The sequence below is a fragment of the Heliangelus exortis genome, chromosome 5, assembly GCF_036169615.1.
Source record: "Heliangelus exortis chromosome 5, bHelExo1.hap1, whole genome shotgun sequence".
Lineage (NCBI taxonomy): Eukaryota > Metazoa > Chordata > Aves > Apodiformes > Trochilidae > Heliangelus > Heliangelus exortis.
Window position 1 is genome coordinate 19,906,267 of NC_092426.1, and position 20,476 is coordinate 19,926,742.

Here is a 20,476-nt window from a genome sequence, read left to right on the forward strand (position 1 = left end):
TCCAGGAAATATATTTGATTAATGCTTTGGTTCAAAGGTTATCCCCCAGATGCTTTTGCTTCTGCATGCTGCTGGTGTTACTGAGGATACACAAACAAATGGCACCTGCACCCTCAGGGTAAACACCTGGAAACAGGTGTTCTCTTTCAGTTTAGAAAAACAGCATTCAACTACCATTAATGTAGTATAGTGGTGGTCTTTTTATCTGTAAGACTGACTAGATAGGATGTATGCATCAAAAATTTGATACAGGTCACTACACCAACAAATCTTCTCTGAAACTTTTTTCTTGCACTTTGAGTGTGATGTTGTGGCTTTTAACCTGCAGTTTTATCTTTGAGGTAGGTAGATTTACACACACAAAAGTTTAGAATGTAGGAATTGATAAACTAGAAATCTTGAAAGCTATTTAGTGAATGGGGAGTCACTTTGTCTGTGTGCCTTTGAACATTACAAAATTGTTCCTATGTAATTTTTTTACATGTTATGTAATAAAATGTGGGCATTACCAACCACAGTTTCTCAATATCATCTTGTGCTTACTGTTTAGTTCCCTCTTTTGCTTTGGCAGTGTCATCTTTAGGAATTACCCAGTTTGCTGATGTACCATAGAAAGCAGGAAGGTGTTTTCTGTAGGGACTTCATGTCTGAATGAAGATTTTGATCTTTATTGGTCCAGAATTCAGTACTGTCTGCAGGAGGTCATTTTTAGTATTTTTTTTCCTGCACTTTCAGAATTGCCTAGAATACTCTTCAGACATGGAAATATAGACACCTTTGTAGCACTGTCATCTTCTGTGCTACTACTTCTTGGAGTCGGGTGTTAGAGCAGTAATTAGGTAAATTTTAAGAATAAAAATAACTTTTATAAAAGCCTCTGCCAAACAGCTTTGTGCATTCTAGCTGTTTATATTTATAGTCATGCATGCAACTTACCCATGGCAGAACAGATCCAAAATAGTAGATTTGTAGGACCTGTTAGTAAATCAAACAGGTAAGAGAAGGTCATAGTTCTTGACCTAGAGAAGGTCATAGTTCTTGTATGCTAATACTGTTTTTTTGAGAGAAATAGGATCCGTGAATAACCTGGCTGATATGCTCATCTTCACTTGCAGATCTTTAAACATGGACACCTTTTATATTCAGAACTTTTGGGTCTAGATTTGGCATTCAGAGAAGTAGTAGTGTCTTGCTTGTGTTTGATTCACTAGACTGAGTTCTGATAAGATATGTTAGTGTCCTAGGCAGATAAATGATTTAGAAACTTCATCTTTTAAAAGGGCCAGAGAAGGACCTAGTTATAGGAGGTACCAAAGTGAAGGCAGAACTTGGCATTTTCTTTGTAGCTTTGAGTTGTTGTTTCACTTCTTTATACTTATGTATTCCAGGAAAACCCATCCCAGATTTTTCAAGGGATGTGCTGACAAAGTTTATTTTATTTCTAGGCTCTCGGATTTCTATATGCATCTGGTCTAGGAGTCAATTCTAGTCAAGCTAAGGTAACTTAAAAATCTTCAGTGTGTTCTTCTGTATTTTATCTTGGAGGCAGATATTAAATAACCAATGATTCTTTTTTAAGGCCCTGGTGTATTACACTTTTGGAGCTTTAGGAGGAAACCTGATCGCCCATATGATTTTGGTAAGTAAGATAGTTAAAAACTTCACATGTGTATGAACTTTTTGTACTCTTAAATTTTTAATATGAGGTCTGCATTCATGTGAATATACTATTCAAATAGCAGCTCATCATGCATGCATTACATGGGCAATGGTGTCTTCCCTGTCATTCTTTGTTAAATCAAAGTCTGATAATTTTAAGCTGTGAATTTAGATCAAACATGCTTACATCTCTTGACTTAAAGCAGAAGTGTCAGACTTTCTATTTTTATGGATTAATGAGAAGTGTGAAATCTTTGCAGAAGATGCTGCTTTAATCAGTAGTTTGAATTTTAAGACAAATAAAGTGCAACATATATAAGTAAAAGGCTTTAGAAGTATCATTCTGCTTATTTGTTTTTTCCTGAGTAATAGTTGAAGAAAATTTGCTATACATAACCCTTAATGCTGCCAGTCAGTTGCTTTTAATGCAAACACAGTGCACATGTAGCCTTTGTTTTGCCTATTGTCTCATCAAATTTTGCTCAACTAGTGTGAAAAAAGATTGGAATCTGTCAAGCAATATGTTGTCAAATAACCATCAGGCCCATATTTTTACATTTTCCTTTCTAGGGTTACCGGTACTGGGCTGGGATAGGAGTTCTTCAGAGTTGTGAATCTGCTCTCACTCACTACAGACTTGTAGCTAATCATGGTAAAAACTTTCTACTAGACTAATGTTCTTGACATTTAATGTATTTCTGAATTACTCAGCTAGAAAATACTAGAAGTATACTATCAATACCAATAGTTACTAAACAAGCTAGCTGTCTGGCTCTGAATAACTATATGCTATTTTTATTTCTTCTATTGAAGTATCTTTAATTCTTAAGAAAGTGTCAAGAATTTCATTCTCTCTGGGTAACAGTTTGAAGCTCCATAGAGATCTGTTTTTCTAAGTGTAATATTTCAATTGGACACAACTGTCTGAAAATTCATCTTATGTGTTTTTCAGTTGCTAGTGACATTTCTCTGACTGGTGGCACCGTGGTGCAGCGAATTCGCTTAGCAGATGAAGTGGAAAATCCAGGAATGGCAAGTGGAATGCTAGAAGAAGACTTGATTCAGTATTACCAGTTTTTAGCAGAGAAAGGAGATGTACAAGCACAGGTAAGATGATGTTCTGGTGGCATGCAGAAGTTTTCAAGAATTTCAGGAACAGCTTAATGGAAATAGAAATATGCTGGAGCTTTAGTTTTCTGTTTCTCCTTAATCAAGCTTGTTACTATTCCCTGATCAGTTTTTATTAGAAGAAGCTTTTCTTTTAGTGTGTTTAAGGTAGAATGTGGACAGAAAATGCAAATTTTTATGGAAAATAAGTCTAAACATTACAACTTCTGTATCTTAGGAAAGAAGATCTTGGTTTTCAGTAGAAAACAGTCAAACTAGTTTAAGGATAGCTTTAGATGTCATGGAGAAAGCCTTCATCAAAGGAATTAGCTCTACAAGTGTACCTCTATTTCTTGCTGTTTCTGGTTTCCCATGAGTTCTATATGCTGCAGGCTGGACCTCTTCTACACACAGTGCAGGAGAGAAATATACTAATATAGGTTGATTGTCACAATTCAACGTGGTCATACATGACTTAAGAATTAGGTAGGCAGAATTCAGTTACTATTTTGTATCTAGGACAGTCATGTCACTTATCTAGGATAAATTTCCACTTAGGCTGATGTGAAAAAGTAGGACTGTAGTTTATGAAGCAAATACGTGCCTTCAGACTTTGTGGCATATTTAGCTCTGATATGGTTCTGTCTTTGTGCATGTAATTAGCTCACTGGTATCTGTATTACTAGAAAAAAGAAGTCCCTAGGGAAAAGTGATTTAGTTGCAATGTAAAATTTATTTTTAGGTTGGCCTTGGACAGTTGCATTTGCACGGAGGAAGAGGTGTAGAGCAAAATCATCAGGTAACCTTTCTGTATATCTCTGATGTGTATTGCACTTGGCTGAGAAAGTAGAGCTGTGAGAACACAATGAGTAAAAATTACTTAAGTACCACCTTAAAGTATTTACTGAGCCAGACTATTGAAGTTATTAAAACTTAGTTAATTCAATAAAACCTAATCTTATGTGCCTAGTACATGAAGCTGATTTTCTTACACAGTTAGTTTAAGACTAATCATCTTAGAAATGAGGAAGTCAAAGACAAAGACCAGCTTTTCATGAAGTAATACTTGAAACTGGCTGAGCTTTTGTATATGTAGTAGAATCTTCAAGCTGCACTGTGCAACTTTCAGTACTAAATAAATTAAGTGTGTGTAGAAAATAGAACTTCTGCTGATGTAAGCCAAACTAGCTACTGGTTATAGAAGTTAAAAAACTAACCTCTCCTTAAACTATGTGTTAAAATAATAGAGAGCTGAGGATTATTTCAGACTTGGCTACCACCCAGAAATTATTTAACAGTCATCACATCTAACATACCTTAAGTTTACTCTCTTGAATCATCCAGACATGTATCGAATGGTCAGAATGAGTATAATCAAGTCAAACTGGAATGGGAACTGATAGATGCCTTCTAAATAGGGTTTGGAGGTACAATAAGGAAGTAAGATTTTCCTGTGTAGGTTGTGCCTCATAGCAGTTGTAGTTGTTTGGGTTTTTTTCCCTTTGCTTTGTGGAATAAACTGAGGGATTGCTGCTCAATACTCAGATTATAACCGGGAAACCCTGTTACAAATGCTAATTTACGTGGCACTGATCACTCTTATCCCTCATAGAACCCGGCAGCTTGGCAAACAACCTATTTGCCACTGCTCTCCTTTTTCAAGAAAAGGTACTCAAATCGTCATTATCAGTGGCTAAAATACTTGTTTTCTTCCCTATAGCGAGCATTTGAGTACTTCAATCAAGCAGCTAATGCTGGAAATTCACATGCCATGGCCTTTCTAGGAAAGGTAAAGTGAACACTCTTAAAAGTACTTAAATTGACTGCCTTTCATTGAAAAATAACAATTATTTCCTACTTTTTTATATGAGGCAGTCTAAAACATGAATGCTGGAATCCAGTTACTTCTGTTTAGTTACTGTTTTGAGTGGTCCTGCAGTATTTGAGTGTTGTAGTATGTTATGCCTAGTCTAAATTTTCTACTTGCTCCTTCATTCTTGGAACTTTTAGGTTTTTTCTAGTGCTTGAGCTAGATTTTTTTTTAAATAGTTAAATTCTGAAATGCCCTTTTTCTGTGGTGGAGTTTGAAACTCTGATTAGGTCACTATGTTCTTAAATACAGCACATGAGGAACAGCTGGGCTTCTCAGAATTTTGTCTAAATACTATGTTCAGGAAGGAAAGGGGAAAAGACATTTGTATTCTTATTCTGTGTAGAGAACTGAGGCATCTGAGTCAGAGTTGCCAATAGGTTGCATCTACTCTGAACCAAACCTGGAGTCTGTCTGCAAGGTGGGCCATTGTATCAGTTTTATCAGATTTAAGTCAGTTTTTTAATTTAAAACATGATTGACAAGCTGCTTTTGGTGATGTTAATGTCATTTTGCTTAGAAAGGTATTTAGGTCATTTGCCTGAGATCTGGATTGCAGACAGCCTTCACCCTGTGAGGAGCTAAATCCTTATTTCTCCATTTGAGTACCCTCTAAGGTTAGGCAGCATCTAGCTCATCTCTTTCAGGCTGTCACTGCCATAGAGGATGCAAAATTGATGTCCTTAGAGGATGAAAGAAAAGAGCATAATGTAGTGGTCCAGGCACCTGACAGGAGAAATTGCAGTCTCAAGCTTTCTCTACTTGCTTGACTGTTTTGTATCTAATAAATGCTGAAATTAACATGAGATCATATGAACAGGATTTAGTAACCAGTTTTTTTCTGTTTTCAACAAATATTTTAACTGCTAATATATTTTGACTTCCATTGGTCTTGCAAGATTTTTGCCTGATTACTTATTCTTCACTGCACAACGGTAGAACTCAAAAATTAAGGGTATTTTCATGAAGACTTTTACTTTTATGGGCAGTTCACTCTACACGAGAAAGTTAACCCTCTGAATCTGTATTTTACAGCATAAAGACATATTTTCTGTTTCTGGGCAAGTTCTTTAATGATTATTTAATAATGCAATAGTCAGAATAGTCTGATAGTACAATAGACTCCCTCTCATATGCAAAGTGAAGATGCTTCATGAACTCCAAACTGACTTCTGCAGCTGTTTCTCAATAATGCCTTTCTCCTTCAGATGTACTCAGAAGGAAGTGATGTTGTACCTCAGAGCAATGAAACAGCTCTTCAGTATTTCAAGAAAGCTGCTGATATGGTATGATTATCTGTAAGCTAGAAGTACATCATATGCTTTAAAAAATTTATTCACTTGGAAATGCTGCAAATACTTCTTTTTTGTGGACTTCATGTGTATACACCTACTCCCAATTTCTGTCATCTAAGATGTCAGAAATTGCCTCCCATTCTGTTTGTGGTGCTGGCATCAGTATGAAATACTGCCCACCTAAATAGCCTGCAATTTTATTAAGTGTTAATTTCTAGTAATCTGAAGCTGTCTTGACATGGAAATTTACAGTGTACTGATGCTATTTTATTTTAGTTCTGGTTTGTGGTCAATGAATAGATCATGGCTTTGGATTTATACCTCTCACCTCATTGGAGTGTTTGGTTCTTGGCTGTCAGTCCTGTGACTGATCACTTACAGCAGCATTTGTGGAGTCCTCCAGGGAAGTTGTTTAGGATGTGAAAGACAGTAAATGAAGTTCTGAAGGGACTGTGCTAAGAGAACTGTCATCATGGTCAGTAATGCAACCCTTGAGACAGCTACCAATCTGCCCTTAAATTAAGACATTCTCAGAGTTCCTGCAGTAGTTTTGGAAGCTTCTGTGGTATCCAGAATATTTCAAAGTTGGAAAAACCAAAGATGAATAAGCTTTTAATGACACCTTTCTATATGTGTGGGTTCTATATCTTGTACATATGACATTTTGAAAGTGCACAGTAGACTTTACTAACTATTGTTGAAAGCTTTTAATTTTTCTGTTAATCACTGGTGTAGTTACTGATTAAAAGTTACTAAAGAGGGTGTTTTCTCCCTGAATTACTATAAATTACTATGAGCAAACTTACAATGTAAATCTATCTTAAGCAGTTTTTGGTTTATGGGTGTTAAAGAAATGCCAAATTTGAAAGATGTACTGGTAGTTTTTTCCTTCCTTTGCAGAATTGTTTTCTTGTGTTTCTAGGGCAATCCAGTTGGACAGAGTGGACTAGGAATGGCTTACCTCTATGGAAGAGGTGTTCCAGTGGTAAGCTTTTGACAGCCATCTTTCTAATCATAGGGGATTGTATAACTTCTTGAAAATGTTGCTGAAGCTATTAGAAATACTTTGCAGTGTGTATTCTTAGTAGAAGTTCTGAACCTTGCTCTAGTTTTCTTGTGAAATAAAACAAATTGAACTGTCCCCATTTTGTGTAATTTGTGTAAGTGGAGGGACACTCTGAAATTTGCAATTAGTTGAGTTGACTTGCTGCTTTTCGCACAAGGTTTTTTGGTAGATATATTTAGCTATGCCAGCAGATATTCAAAAGTTGAATTAGCCTAAAGTTAAGGAAATAAATAATTTTTCTAGAAACTGAACAGGGCATCCGTTCTGTTTAAGCATAACTATTCATAGCAATGCTATACGTGGATGCTGGCTTTGAGATAGTTGTATACTTAAGACATACTAATTTCATTGTAAACTATTTCATTTTTTGTTTCCAAATGTTGATCAGGGGAATATTTTTGCACTAGAACGTCTTGGTGTAATGTTTCTGTAGTCTAGATCTGTCCATGCACTTAGACATAGAATCGTAGAATCTGCCGAGTTGGAAGAGACCCAGGATCATCAAGTCCAACTCACACTTTATTGAAATTGTGGTGTATTGCAATGCTCTGATTACTGAACCAAATCTTTCTGCAGAACCATGAGCTAGCATTGAAGTATTTCCAGAAGGCTGCAGAACAGGGATGGGTTGATGGACAACTTCAACTAGGCTCCATGTATTACAGTAAGTGGCATCAAAATGATGCTTTGCCTGCTCTGAGCATCTGCGCTTTCAGTGACTGTTCACTAGGTGGCACTAGAAATGTAGATAGCCTGTCTGTGGAGTGATCTTGCAGCACTGAAATCATGATTCTTTTTCTTTTCCCTAACACTTCCATAACGTTTTTCTTTAATAATTTTAAAGAGTAAGTATATATTATATTTCATACAACTCTGATTTTCAAGAGGAATTAATAGAAATAACTTTTTAATTTTTGTTTTTAGATGGAATTGGAGTCAAGAGAGACTATAAACAAGCTTTGAAATATTTTAACTTGGCCTCCCAGGGTGGCCACATTCTGGCTTTTTATAATCTGGCTCAAATGCATGCTACTGGCACTGGGGTGATGCGATCCTGTCATACTGCTGTTGAGGTAAGGTCAGCCCTTTTTAAAGATAAAATAATACTGATCTGTAAAAGGTTGGCTAGAACCACATCAGCTTACATAGGAAATTTGTCTTAGATAAATCCACTGGTAACTGCAGAGTCAAGGCTATTAAGTGATGTATTACCAAATTCCTTTTTATCCCATGAGAAAAATCTTTATTTTTATGTTGATACAAGTTTTGTATTTGCTTCATAAACTTTGAGGAAAATCAGAACATAATACAAAGCAAACACTGATAATTTATAAGTACTGAATTACTCATTCAGACATGGGTTTAAGTGTAACAAAAAAGCTGGTATTAAGAATAGTTCTGACAAAGCAGCTGAATCTTGACATGTATTTGCCTAGTAAGCCTGTCTTAAGCAGGCAGTTTATCTGTCAAGTTTTTCCTGTGAAATGTAAGTATTTTGAACAGGCATTTGAATATTAAAGGTTTACATCTTGTAAAACCTAAATTTCTGAAGTTCCTGACAATCGTTATTCTCCCCTTCTTTTTTTCCTCTCCAGTTGTTTAAGAATGTATGTGAACGAGGTCGTTGGTCTGAGAGACTGATGACTGCCTACAACAGCTATAAAGATGGTGATTCAAATTCTGCTGTGGTTCAATATCTTCTTCTGGCAGAACAAGGCTACGAAGTTGCACAAAGCAATGCTGCTTTCATACTTGATCAGAGTAAGGACCTGAAAGTTTTGGGTATTGGAGTTGCCTGCACTAACACATTTAGTAGAATGCTGAGGTGTCTGCAGATATAATTGTATAGCTCTTGTTCAGTTAGAATTTCAGTGAGACTTTTGTCCTCTTTTCTGCTTTTCAAACTGGAAAGCAGTTTTTACTTTCATCTCTAAGGATAGCTTTCTGGCCTATAAGTTAGAATATGCTTAAATTCTGAGGTAGGAGATTTTAAAAATACAGGATTGGCAGAGAGGACTTTACAGACTTTCCCAGTGCTAATTTGTTTTTCCCCTGGACTTCCTAAAGAAAGCCAACAGAACAACATTTTATTTTAAATCTATAAAGTAGAAATTACTAGTTTTACTTTTTGCCTTTACTGTGCGTACAAGCTTCAGTTTAATTTATTCTTTATCTCATGAGAGATAGGATCTTTTCTCAGGACTCACTTTTTTTTTTTTTTTTTTTTTCTCCTCCAGATTTTGTGTAACTTTATTTATACTCCTCTTGAAGCAGGGATGAAGAGTGGCCAGTTGGTTCTGTTAGATTTGAAAAATCTTATCCCAGGTCTATTACTGCAACTACATGGCTAGAACCTGGGATTTTCAGAGTTTATTGTCATAGGGAAACAGTGGAAGTTGAAGTGACAAATCTTTACAGAAACTATAAACCACAGTATTTTAATCTTTCTGGATCTCAAATCCAGAAAACTAGGTGTGTCATTACCAGCTTTAGGGCTTTTAGGGCTTTGTATCTTAATATAAAAATCAGCTTTTTGTGGCTGATATGTTAAGATAATATCATAATTTCCAGTTAACAATTTTCAAAGGTGCCTTAGTAATACATCTTTAGGTAAGCTACAGAAATTATAGTCTTGGCTGGGAGTGCATTGTTGCAAAGAAATATTGTCTTTCCCTGAGTTAAAATTATGATTGTTGTTACTCAGATATAATTGCATCTTCACTGGAGATGAATTTAAATTTTTTTATACACTTTATACAGAAAATCTCTATGTCAACTATAAGATAATATAGCTGAAACCATACTTATACTGCAGGTGAAAAATATAAATCCTTTGAACTCTCAGAACTCTGATAGCTCAGCCACCATCAATTTGTGACATGGGCAAGTAAATTAACTTCTGTTTGAAGCAGCTGTATTACTGCTGCGTGAGATATGCAGTCTCTGGCTGGTTAGGGAGTTAAAGCCTTGGTTTTACTTGACTAGTCTTGGGTTTATGTGGTCAGACTAAAATAGCTTAGCCTTGTATTTGAGTGCACCTTAGACAGAGCCAGAATTATGTGCTCTTAAGGCTTGCATTTTCTGGCATTCTTCAAGTATGCTTCAGAACTTCCTAGAGCAGGAATGAGAGACGCTTAGTAAGTAATATTTTGGGGTAAAATGGCACAGTTTGTTACTATTTCTTACCTGAGCAGATACACAGCAAGACCATATAAATAAAAGGGTGATTTGCAAATTTCAGGTGGGTTAATTTTTGTTTGTACTATAGCACAGATTACTTCAAGTTTTTAATTCATTTCAGCAGACTTTATATAAGCATGGGGGGGTGTTGTGGTCTTGTATGCATATACCATGCTCCTATTTAAGTGAATTACTTTCTTCTCTAGAAGAAGCTAGCATAGTAGGAGAAAATGAGACCTATCCTCGGGCTTTGCTTCACTGGAATAGAGCAGCTTCACAAGGTATGTCCATACCTCAAAATTCCAATTAGTTTATTTTTAATAGTGCCATTAATGTTTGATTTCATGGTTTTTGTGAAACAGGGAAGGAAGAAAAGCTTACTTCCTTCTGTTGAATGTTAATAATTTCACATAGGATAGTTGCTGTTCTTTGTTAGTTAAAAGAACTACAGCACAAGTGTACAGTATGCATTTTGCCATTCAATGTGGAATTACACAGCAGTGTTAAACGTTAGGAATGTTTACACTGATGTTAGATACCAAGAACCCTGTAGGATTTTAGTAGATTGTAATTTCCTATTCAAAGCAAGCAAAGCTCAGTGATGGAGAATGCAGTCTTAGTACCCAGCCAACCCCGACTTTAAACTCTGGTGCTTGTTATATGACCCTAAAATAGATAAAACTAAACACAATCATTAAATATATCAATTCTAGGTCTCTAACTTTCATGCAAGTATGTCTGCTAGCTTTTTGCTGAAGAACAAGTCTGTCATGCAAGTGGAGCCTAAGAGTTTTGTCTAAAAATCTCCAGCCCTACTTGGCTTTTGATAGAAAGTTAGAAATTGACAATGAAATAGTTAAGTATGCAACTGTCAAATAATGATGAGAGTCTTTGAAGCTGTCAGTGGCTCTGTTCTAAACACAAAGCTGAAGGCCTTGATGGTTATCTAAGAAATGAAAACTTTTTCTGTAATAAGTGACTTTGAACAACATGATACAGCTTTTCAACTGATGCTACTCAATAGTTGGTAGGATTACTGGGAAAAGGACTTTATTGGAAGTAGAAATTAGTTGCATTTTGCTTAGCTAAACCCAATTTAGAAAGAAACAAACAAAACCAAATAAACACCCAACTAAAAAAAAAAGCAATTGAACAAAAAACTGTTTGTGAGAGACAGGAAAGGAAAGGAAAACAGTTTTGCAAACTGTGGAAAGAAATATTAAAGCTCTTACTGCATCTTCATATAAAACTAAAAGGCTTTCTTTCCTAGTTATTGTCTTTTCTTGTTGTTGTTTCTTGGTTTATAGGATATACTGTTGCAAGAATTAAACTTGGAGATTACCATTTTTATGGGTTTGGTACTGATGTTGATTATGAAACTGCATTTATTCACTATCGACTGGCATCAGAGCAACAGCACAGTGCCCAAGCAATGTTCAATCTGGGCTACATGCATGAGAAGGGATTGGGCATCAAGCAGGTGAGCAGACTGTAGGCTGATAGCCTGCCTCATTACAATGCATTTATTAATATTACATAAATCCATAACCACCAGTGGGCTTTGGCAACCATATTACCACTTGGTAGGAATTAGCATTGTCTCCCAATACACTCTAATAGCAAATAGATGTATATCCACTTAACACTTATCTATGTAAAGAAATGAGGCTCAGACAGGGCAAAACTATTTTCCAAGAACTGTTAAGATTGGCAAGAGTGCTATATGCTAGAATAATGTTTTCAAGACATCAAAGTGTAACAAAATGGATGCAGAGCAATCTATGGTTCTGAGTGTTTTGGCACAAGATTGTTCTCTTCCTCTGAAACATTGGTTAATGTGTTTTCTATATCATGACATTTGCAAACAAGTTCTGTGACTTCAAATAACAAATCATAAGCACACAGAACAATGTCATTTAGTTACAGTTTTCCGAATTAGACTAGGCCACAATTTGCTTTACAAAGCACATCACCTAAAAGAAGGCAGTGTATCTGCTTCTCTTGGGAAGCTGTGGTGTATTGCTGCCTATGAGTTAACTAAAACTTATGGAATACAAAGCATCTTTTTCTTGTATGTCAAAATCATGTTCTTAGTAGTGGCACACTAATTTTGAGCTGCCTTTTTTACCTTAATGTATGATTAATTAATGCAAATAATGTATGAATTTAGTATCTTCTGGGTCACCTGAAACTGTAAGAAGCTGTTTTGTTTTCCTTATATTCAGTGAGCTTCAATATTTAGGTTTTGTTTAGATATACACTTTTTAATTGTTCTGTTGGTCTGTTAAAAGACCCGTTTGTTTCTTTTCCTCTAAATTCTTTGAAAAAGGACAAAACAGTGAAGAATGAGTCCTAGGTCAATACTGCTTCATTGAAAAAGCAAAAAGGTTACTTTGGCAGCAGCGAGCAATCAGCATTAGAAAACTTACTGACCTAGCTGTAGAAGTGGCAGTACAGTACACAAATGGCTTCACTTGCATGTCCTAAAACTTCATAACTGTAAGATGAGAGGATGGAGATTTAGGACTGACTAGATAAAGACTAAAATGGTTCTGAGCTAGGATATTCTGAAAAGGGCTAAGACTGAGTTTTGTAGCAGGTGATGTCAACTGCTGAATCCTGCTCTATCAATAGAGGCCTTTGGAAGGGAGATGAAGATTTTAGTACTATTGCATTTAACAAATTAGGGGCTTAGTCTGTTGAAGAAAGAGATGTGTATTCTTACTCTCTTCTCACCTATGTCCATGTAGGTGAGCAAGCATTCCAGAGTTAGGGAGAATAATCCAATAAGGTGGCCAGCACAACTTCAGTTCATGTCATAGTTCATTCTGGATAATCCACAATAAATGGGGTATTTCTTGCTGTTTGTAGGTTTGGTTTTTTTTCCCAAGTGGCTTTTGCCGTATTCTTGCTTTACTTATGAAATAAATAGCCTTTCTTACATATAGAATTCTATGCTATGTTTCCAGTACATAAGTGGTTTTCAGATTTGTACCAGGTCAATGCTAAATACTGAGCACCTTCATAAATCTTACCTACGCACACTGCTACACAGCTTTCATAGATTTATTGTTACCCAGTTCCTAAGCCTGCATGGCAGAACAAAGACTGTTTCCATATTCTGCTCAAAATAAGACCATATTTGTTTTCTCTAATTTTCTCATGGTTGTCCCTTTTAAGAAGCATGGTATTTCATAGAATCACAGAATGGGTAGGCTTGGAAGGGACCTTAAAGATCCTCAAGATCCAAACCCCCTGCATGGGCAGGGACACCTTCCACTGGATGAAGGGGAATTTAAAAAGTGATACTGAAATCTTTTCTCTACGACCAAACCCCCATATTGAACCTCACTGTATTTCAGTGCTACTTATGTATTAAAGCTCAGACTCCTACACTTCTCACTTCTCTGTCAAGTGAGAGTGAGGAATATGTAAGCAGAAATAAGTGCTTGCTAATTAGAAATTAAAATTAACCATGATTTAGGATCTGCTTCTACACAGATGCTAGTACAGTAATAAATGTAACTCTTTTAAACAGTTATCCAAAAGACAGACTTTCAAGGCTCAAGGAATATTTAGAGTTGTTCTATTGAATTTCAATACTAAAAGCTGAGATGGTACATCTTGGTCACATCACAGACTGTGATTTTCATACCATTATTTCCACCTGTGTTACAAAACTAATTCCCTATGGAAGTCTTAAACAAGCCTGTCCTTCACAGCACTGAGTGAACATAGGCAGTTGTATCCAAGTATCCTAACATTGCACAATATTTATCTGAAGTGGAGCCAAAAATCCCCAAACAAGCAAGAAAGGCTAAACTATTCAGGTACACATACCCTCTCTTCTTTCTGCAATCACCTTCTTTTTCCAGCTATTACAGAAAACTGTTTCAAGTTCTTGAAGTTGCTTGCTGCTTGTGCTTTTACCAGGTTGCCCTCCCTAATGCAAGCTACATCTGTTTGGATGAGGAGTAGAATCTAAGTTGGGAGTATGTGCAGAAATTGTTAGAAGCTGTGCCATGCATCAGCCATACTGTAGTGTAACTGGGAGAACTTGGTTATGTGTACTACTCTTTTTTTTTTAATTTTTTATGTTTAGTGTGATGTTGGAGACATTAGAGAGTACTAGAGTTACTTGAATATGTACTTTAATTTACAGCACATGGGTTTGAAGTTCTTCAAAACTGAGCTTTGTGTTTTATTAACTTTAGGATATTCATCTTGCAAAAAGATTCTATGACATGGCAGCTGAAGCAAGCCCAGATGCTCAAGTTCCAGTCTTCCTAGCACTTTGCAAGCTTGGAGTGATTTATTCCCTGCAGTATTTACGAGAAATCAATGTAAGTAACAGGAAAAACAACAAATGTGTTTTTCATGTTTAAAAGAAGCTCAAGTTGTAATATTACTTAAGTAGAAGTCTTACTTGAGCCTTCTGGAAATCTTCTATATTTTGTGTTGTTGCATATTAAGAAAGCTACTGAAGCTGTGGTTCCTACTTCTTACTTCTGTAATTGTGTGAAACTGAAATGTACACAGCCAGTGCTCTTTTATGCTGGTCTTCTCTTGAAGAGAATTTTCCAAACCCCTTTGACTGTTCTCTTCCATGAGCATGTGCTGTGAAAGTTAAGCAAGATGATTGCAATGATATAATCGCTGTTCAGGAAAAAAAGAGTTTTCTGTAGCCCTGAGGCTAATGCTTATATTCAGCTGAACAATCCCTCTTGAATTGTGTTTGATTTCTATGGGAAAAAATTATTTGTGTTAGATTAGCTATTAGGCAGAGCTTCTGCTAAATGGTGGCACTGAAAAAAAATACATGCCTGGAGTTTAGATGAATTCTTTCCCTACAGTGTCTGAGATATTGCTCCATATTCTGACATTTTACTGCCTTTTCAATTATTTCTATACCATTTGAATTTATTATTACTTCTTAGAGCAAATGCAAGTTCAGGCAATCCAGATAGGTTTGACAAAGTTTAGTAGTTTTGGACTTTAAAGAGTAGGTATTTGAAATACTATATATCAATTGAGCAACTACCCATGTAGCACTCAGAGGCTGGTATGCAGAAGACAAATATTACAAGTTTTAAGTCTGATGATGCAGACTTAAATTGACAATGACTCTGTAATACCATCAGATACAGTAGTGAGGCATAAAGTTTTCACTGGCTAATGTTTATGCAAATGGAAGTCTGATAAAGTGGCAGTTCAGTCAGAATCACTTGATGATCACTTTAACTTCTTTGTACCTTCTTCCCAAAAACCTCAGCATTGCACCTCAATAAGTGTCCTGGGACTTAATATTTTGTTATTCTTGGTGGTTTGCTGATGTCTTCTGAATGGGCTGGACTGATCAGTTCACTGCCTCTGTGTATGTGATACTTCTCTTTCTTTAAGGCAATTAATATGGTTACATGCCTCATTTTTATTTAATTTGTGTACATTAATGCTCTGTATATCAGAGCCACAAAATGACATATCAAAAACCTTCATCTCTAGAACAGAGAGTAGAATAGCTCCTCCTATGTAGCATGGCTCTTACTCCTAGTGGCATTTATTTTGGGAATTAAGGATGTAATACTGTTTTTTCTGGGAGGAAAATAGCTACTGAAGTTTTAAAAATTGTACTTTAAAATGAAAAATGTTACAAGTCAAATTTCAAATCCAAGTAACTTCCCTTTCTTTCTTTTTGACATGATGATGTGAACTTTTTGTTTCTTAGATAAGGGAGATATTTTCACATATTGATATGGACCAGCTCTTGGGGCCTGAGTGGGACCTTTACCTTATGACCATCATCGCCTTGCTTCTGGGAACGATTATAGCTTACAGACAAAGGCAACATCAGGCACTTCCCAGACCAGCAGGACTACGGCCAGCTGTGCCTCAACAAGAACCACCACCAGAGCATCAACCACCACAATAGCAACAAGAGCCTCAGTGAAAGAACTGGATTTTTCCAAAAGGAACAATTTTCATTGTGATTTAGAACTTTGGATCAACGATCCCTCCCCCAAAAGAGGCACAAAGAAGTTTAAAAAAAAAAAAAAAAAAAAAGTCTGAAAGCTGCTTAGAATGATGCCTTTTTCAGGGATAAGAAAATTCTTTGAAACTGATTTGAATGTTATTTCAGTGCCAATGGAATAACACTATGGCTTTTTTCATGGAAACACAAGAGTGCTACTACAAAAATGTTGCCTGCTGTATCTAGTTCCTCTTTATTCAGAGTCCTTTTCATTTTCTAGAGAGAGCAGAAGGCTATCATTGGAAGGTTTTTGCCTACTTTATAGCAGTTGCCCTATATAAAATTAATCACAATAAAAATTTTCTGGCAAACTTTAGTCCAAGAAGATGAACTATATTCAAACCTCTAAAAAGATAAGCTGTATCAACTTCTCTTCTTCTCTGCATCCCAAATATTTCTAGAATCCTTATGTCATTATTTCTTAATATTTCTTGCTCTTAGGTCTTCTATGCAGTCTTGAATGATTTAACATAGATTATTTACAAAAGCTGTAAAATTAAGCCATCAAACATGCCATTCTCCATTTGTGGGTATTTTTCTGTTTGTTTGTTTTGAGTATTTTCCTCTATTCCCCTTAGACTAGACAGTTCTCAACAGACAGTGTGTAGCCCAGGATGTGGATTGAGACAGACTGGGTCTGTAAAGCTCAACAGTTGAAAACTACCCACACAGTGCCCAGGTCTTGCAGGGTTCTGAAACTTTTGGAGTCTGTGTAACTTTCACATAAAAACAAATTGGTAGTTTAAATTCTTTAAACTTTCTCTTACAAAGATGGTGAATCTAGATTGCAGAAAGCACCAGTATTATTATGGACACTGAAGAAAGGACAGAGCCTGAAATCTCAGTGAGTTAACTTTTTTGTTGTTGTTGTTGTTGCTGTGTTTAGAGCTGGAAGTTCTCCATTTAATTTTTAACAAACCTGTAAGTGATTTGCACTGCAAGGAGGAAATGTATGCGGTATCTCCTTCGTGCATCTTTTTAATGCATCTACAAAAAGGCCCCCAAACATGCATACTCTCTACAAAAAGGCATGGGCTTATGTCGGTGATGCTACTGTGAAGTTTGGCTGACTGATAAAAATGGTGTGTTAGATTACAGCAGTGCTCTGGCTGTCATCAACCACTCTTGTACCTGGCATACATGAAAAGTCAAAATAACATCTCTGGCTGTGCCATCTTGAGGAACCCTTGTAATAAAAAAATCCAAAGGGAAAGAAGGCTAAAGGTTGATGGCTACCAACAGATCATTGCAAAGGCCTTTTAATGAGTTTAAAGAATTTGACCTGTGGACTGATGTTTTTAGACTGCAAGAGGAATCTCCACTTCGTAACAATTTTTGTTGGACTATGATTTCAGGGTTGGGGGTGGGAAGCTGTGGGAGAATAGCTTAAGGACAAGAAATGCTGCAATTTCTGTTCTTATTTAGTAGTGGAAGTTTAAATATTTGTTTCTATACTGGCTTTAAACACTCTGAATATAATGTCTTAAAGCTGAATGAAATACAAATGAGGCTTTAGCTGCTTTCTGACAAAATTGTTGTGTTTAAAGGGTTAAGGGTTTCCTTTCATACAAATATTTTTCTGGTGGATTGGCAGCAACATATTAATACATTTTCTTTAGAATTGAGTTTGGTATGGTTTCATACTTAGTACATTTGTAAGGAGATTGTTGCACGATAGACCTGTAGTTTGGCAAGAAGATAAGCAAAGCACTCTTCTGCAAATTGAAATGTCATGGGTGACTAGTATTAAAATGTAGGTAGAACTTCTCAGTACTTCAAAATGCTTATGCTGGTTTTGTGAAGACAAATCTTTGATCTTAGTTTGGAAGGTTGCAGCATGTGATAGAGGAATGTCTTGTTAAGTCTTAATCATCATTAGCAGATGGAACAGTATTGAATTTAAATGTAGTTTCTAAAATGTACAGCACTCCCCAGCTGCATTTCTAAGATATCTGTGACTTCTGAACACTCCCTCTGAAGTATTTTTGCCTCTGTCACTTAATTGCTCTTTTTAGCTTGGCATGAATAAATTGAAGACTTTATGGAAAATGTTTTTCAGTTAAATACCATTGGTTCACTGGTATTGGTCTCTTAGGATGTTTAACAGTTTTGTTACCGCATTATTCAAATGTTTTGCTTGTTTGATCTACTACAACTAAATTCTAAAAGCTCTGTCCTGTTTGCATGTGAATCTCTCATCATTGCTGCTATGTGACAGTTGACTGTCAGCAAACCTGTTGCATTTTTACATCCAAAACATCAGCAGAAGAAAGTGACTGAAGATCAGCAAGTTATTTCACTTTAAAGAACTGCTTTTTGAAGAAGCAATAAGGAAGTCTTCTCCTGCTTTTTTCCCTTCCACCAAATTACTACCACTAACTTTTTCAGATGACATTCATCTGAATGAAGTGGTAGTAATAAAAATGTACTTTCCATAAGTAATGGCAAGTTAACTCAGGGATTAAAGGAATGAATGAATTTTCTAAATCAGTTGTCTACAACATGGCTTAAGTTTTTGTGACAATCCCTTGCTTCTCTGTTCTGGAACTCGCATTTTGAGGGAAGTGTATTTAACTCTTACTAGCAATATGTTTCTTCTTGTGCACTCATTTTATCAAGCAGCTTTTTTCCCAAAGGAGCTGGGTTGCTCAGTTTACAAGGAAGTACTGTGCCCTTTTGGCAGAACACAGATTGTCTTACAGCTTATATACAGGAGTATTTTAGAAGGGAAATTTGATGTAAGAGAAACCTTTCTGGGTATGTTCAGCATGCTTTGAAAGGAAAAAATGACTCTTTGTCTGTAGGCCAGAGTCTGCCTATTTGACCTTCCCAGAGAGATGCTCTTCTCTCCCTGCACAGAGAATGGAACTACTGAGCAGTAACTGTTGCTGATGGGTGTTTCATAAGTAGAAAAACGGTGGAAAGGTGTGGAGGAAAACATTGTTCTGCATCTCAAGTTCTCAATCAAACACACTTGGTGTTCTTGCTGGTTGGAAGAAATGCTGGTCTGTTGAGAAAATGGGATTCTAGGTCATCACTCTGAAACTTGTCCCAGAGCTGTCTGTTGAAACAATATTCCTTGCTTTATTACCCATCATGGGACAATACAATAGAAGATAAGGCCTTTGATAAAAATGTCCCAGTGAGACTCTTATGAGAAAGTTTTACTCACTTTTTGTCATCTACCGTAAGTCAGCTGCTCTTATTAAACACACACAAGAAAAAAAACCAAAACAAAAAACAAATGTTATTATTTTAGGAGAACTTTAAACCATGAATTGTGAAAGGACTTTATAAGACTATGCATTATCTAGTTTCCACCTATTATATGCTAGTTTTGGCCTATAAAAGGGGGTGACACTCATCTTTGCAAGTTGCTTCCTTTTTAAAAAGGCAACAATTAACTGAAAATCTATTTTTGTTTCAGAGAATATTAAACTAAAAAGATTAAGTTTGATTTGAACTACTGCAAATGCATATGGCAATTAGGGACTATTGGGGGGAGCCCTTTGTTTTTATCAGCTGCAGTTCTTTAAAGGGTCTTGTAGGAGTTTTGTAAATTTATTTTGTATTTAAAATCAGTATAAAGGCTGGTCAAATGTAATATAATTGTGTAAACAAATTCTGTTAATAGAAAGATGTACAGATTCATTTTGTACTGTATCTTTAATCTTGTGAAATAAAGACACCACCTGTGTGGTTACCCTCAGTGTTCAGTGGTTATGATAACCAAGGATATCCTTGTTAGTTGTGTGCACTTGTGTATGCTGCTGCTAAATGCATCCCTTCCTGTAAGGATGCTCACACTTCTTTCACTTCCATTCCTCTTTAAAATCTGTTAATTTAGGAGGCACAAAGAGAATAGAAAATTACACATTGTATCTTCAGCTGTGCTAGAAACCTGTTGTCTGTCTGTGTGTGTGTGTGTGTGTGACCCTTTTTTCAGTGAATGCAATGTCTGTACTGTGTGTGGCAGACACAGAACTGTGTTCTCCATTCTGTGTGAATTGAGAATAGTGACCAGGAACTTGAGGAGTACTATTGTATTTCCAATACTAATACAGAGATAGTAGAGTTACTGGAATGATACTGGGGAGTTGACAAGATACTTGCTTTTTAGGCCTGTCAACCCACTCATCTCTTAAAGTTCCACCAGCTGAGACTTGCGAGTCCTCCCTTGGAAGTGTTGGTTTGCTTTCCAAAATGCTTATTCATTTGGAAGAAAACAAGGAAAGTAAGGGAGAGAGTGAGAGAGCAATGGTGATTGCTGT

General features: G+C 36.2%; 1 protein-coding gene across 2 annotated transcripts in view; it reads left to right on the top strand.

Annotated features, from left to right (window-relative positions):
• The window catches only part of SEL1L (SEL1L adaptor subunit of SYVN1 ubiquitin ligase), a 32,161-nt gene extending 12,253 nt beyond the window's left edge, over window positions 1-19,908 (top strand). The window contains exons 7-21 of one of the 2 annotated variants that reach the window (XM_071745842.1): window positions 1,446-1,499; window positions 1,580-1,639; window positions 2,230-2,311; window positions 2,612-2,766; window positions 3,509-3,565; window positions 4,487-4,555; window positions 5,845-5,922; window positions 6,854-6,916; window positions 7,574-7,661; window positions 7,922-8,070; window positions 8,593-8,758; window positions 10,387-10,458; window positions 11,485-11,657; window positions 14,392-14,520; window positions 15,903-19,908. In XM_071745842.1, the coding sequence (XP_071601943.1) occupies window positions 1,446-1,499; window positions 1,580-1,639; window positions 2,230-2,311; window positions 2,612-2,766; window positions 3,509-3,565; window positions 4,487-4,555; window positions 5,845-5,922; window positions 6,854-6,916; window positions 7,574-7,661; window positions 7,922-8,070; window positions 8,593-8,758; window positions 10,387-10,458; window positions 11,485-11,657; window positions 14,392-14,520; window positions 15,903-16,106 (1,599 nt within the window). In that variant the 3' untranslated portion in view covers window positions 16,107-19,908. Of the gene's footprint in view, window positions 1-1,445; window positions 1,500-1,579; window positions 1,640-2,229; window positions 2,312-2,611; window positions 2,767-3,508; window positions 3,566-4,486; window positions 4,556-5,844; window positions 5,923-6,853; window positions 6,917-7,573; window positions 7,662-7,921; window positions 8,071-8,592; window positions 8,759-10,383; window positions 10,459-11,484; window positions 11,658-14,391; window positions 14,521-15,902 lie in introns of both variants that reach the window. The other variant, XM_071745841.1, reaches the window with a different exon arrangement.
• Window positions 19,909-20,476: the final 568 nt, after the last annotated feature.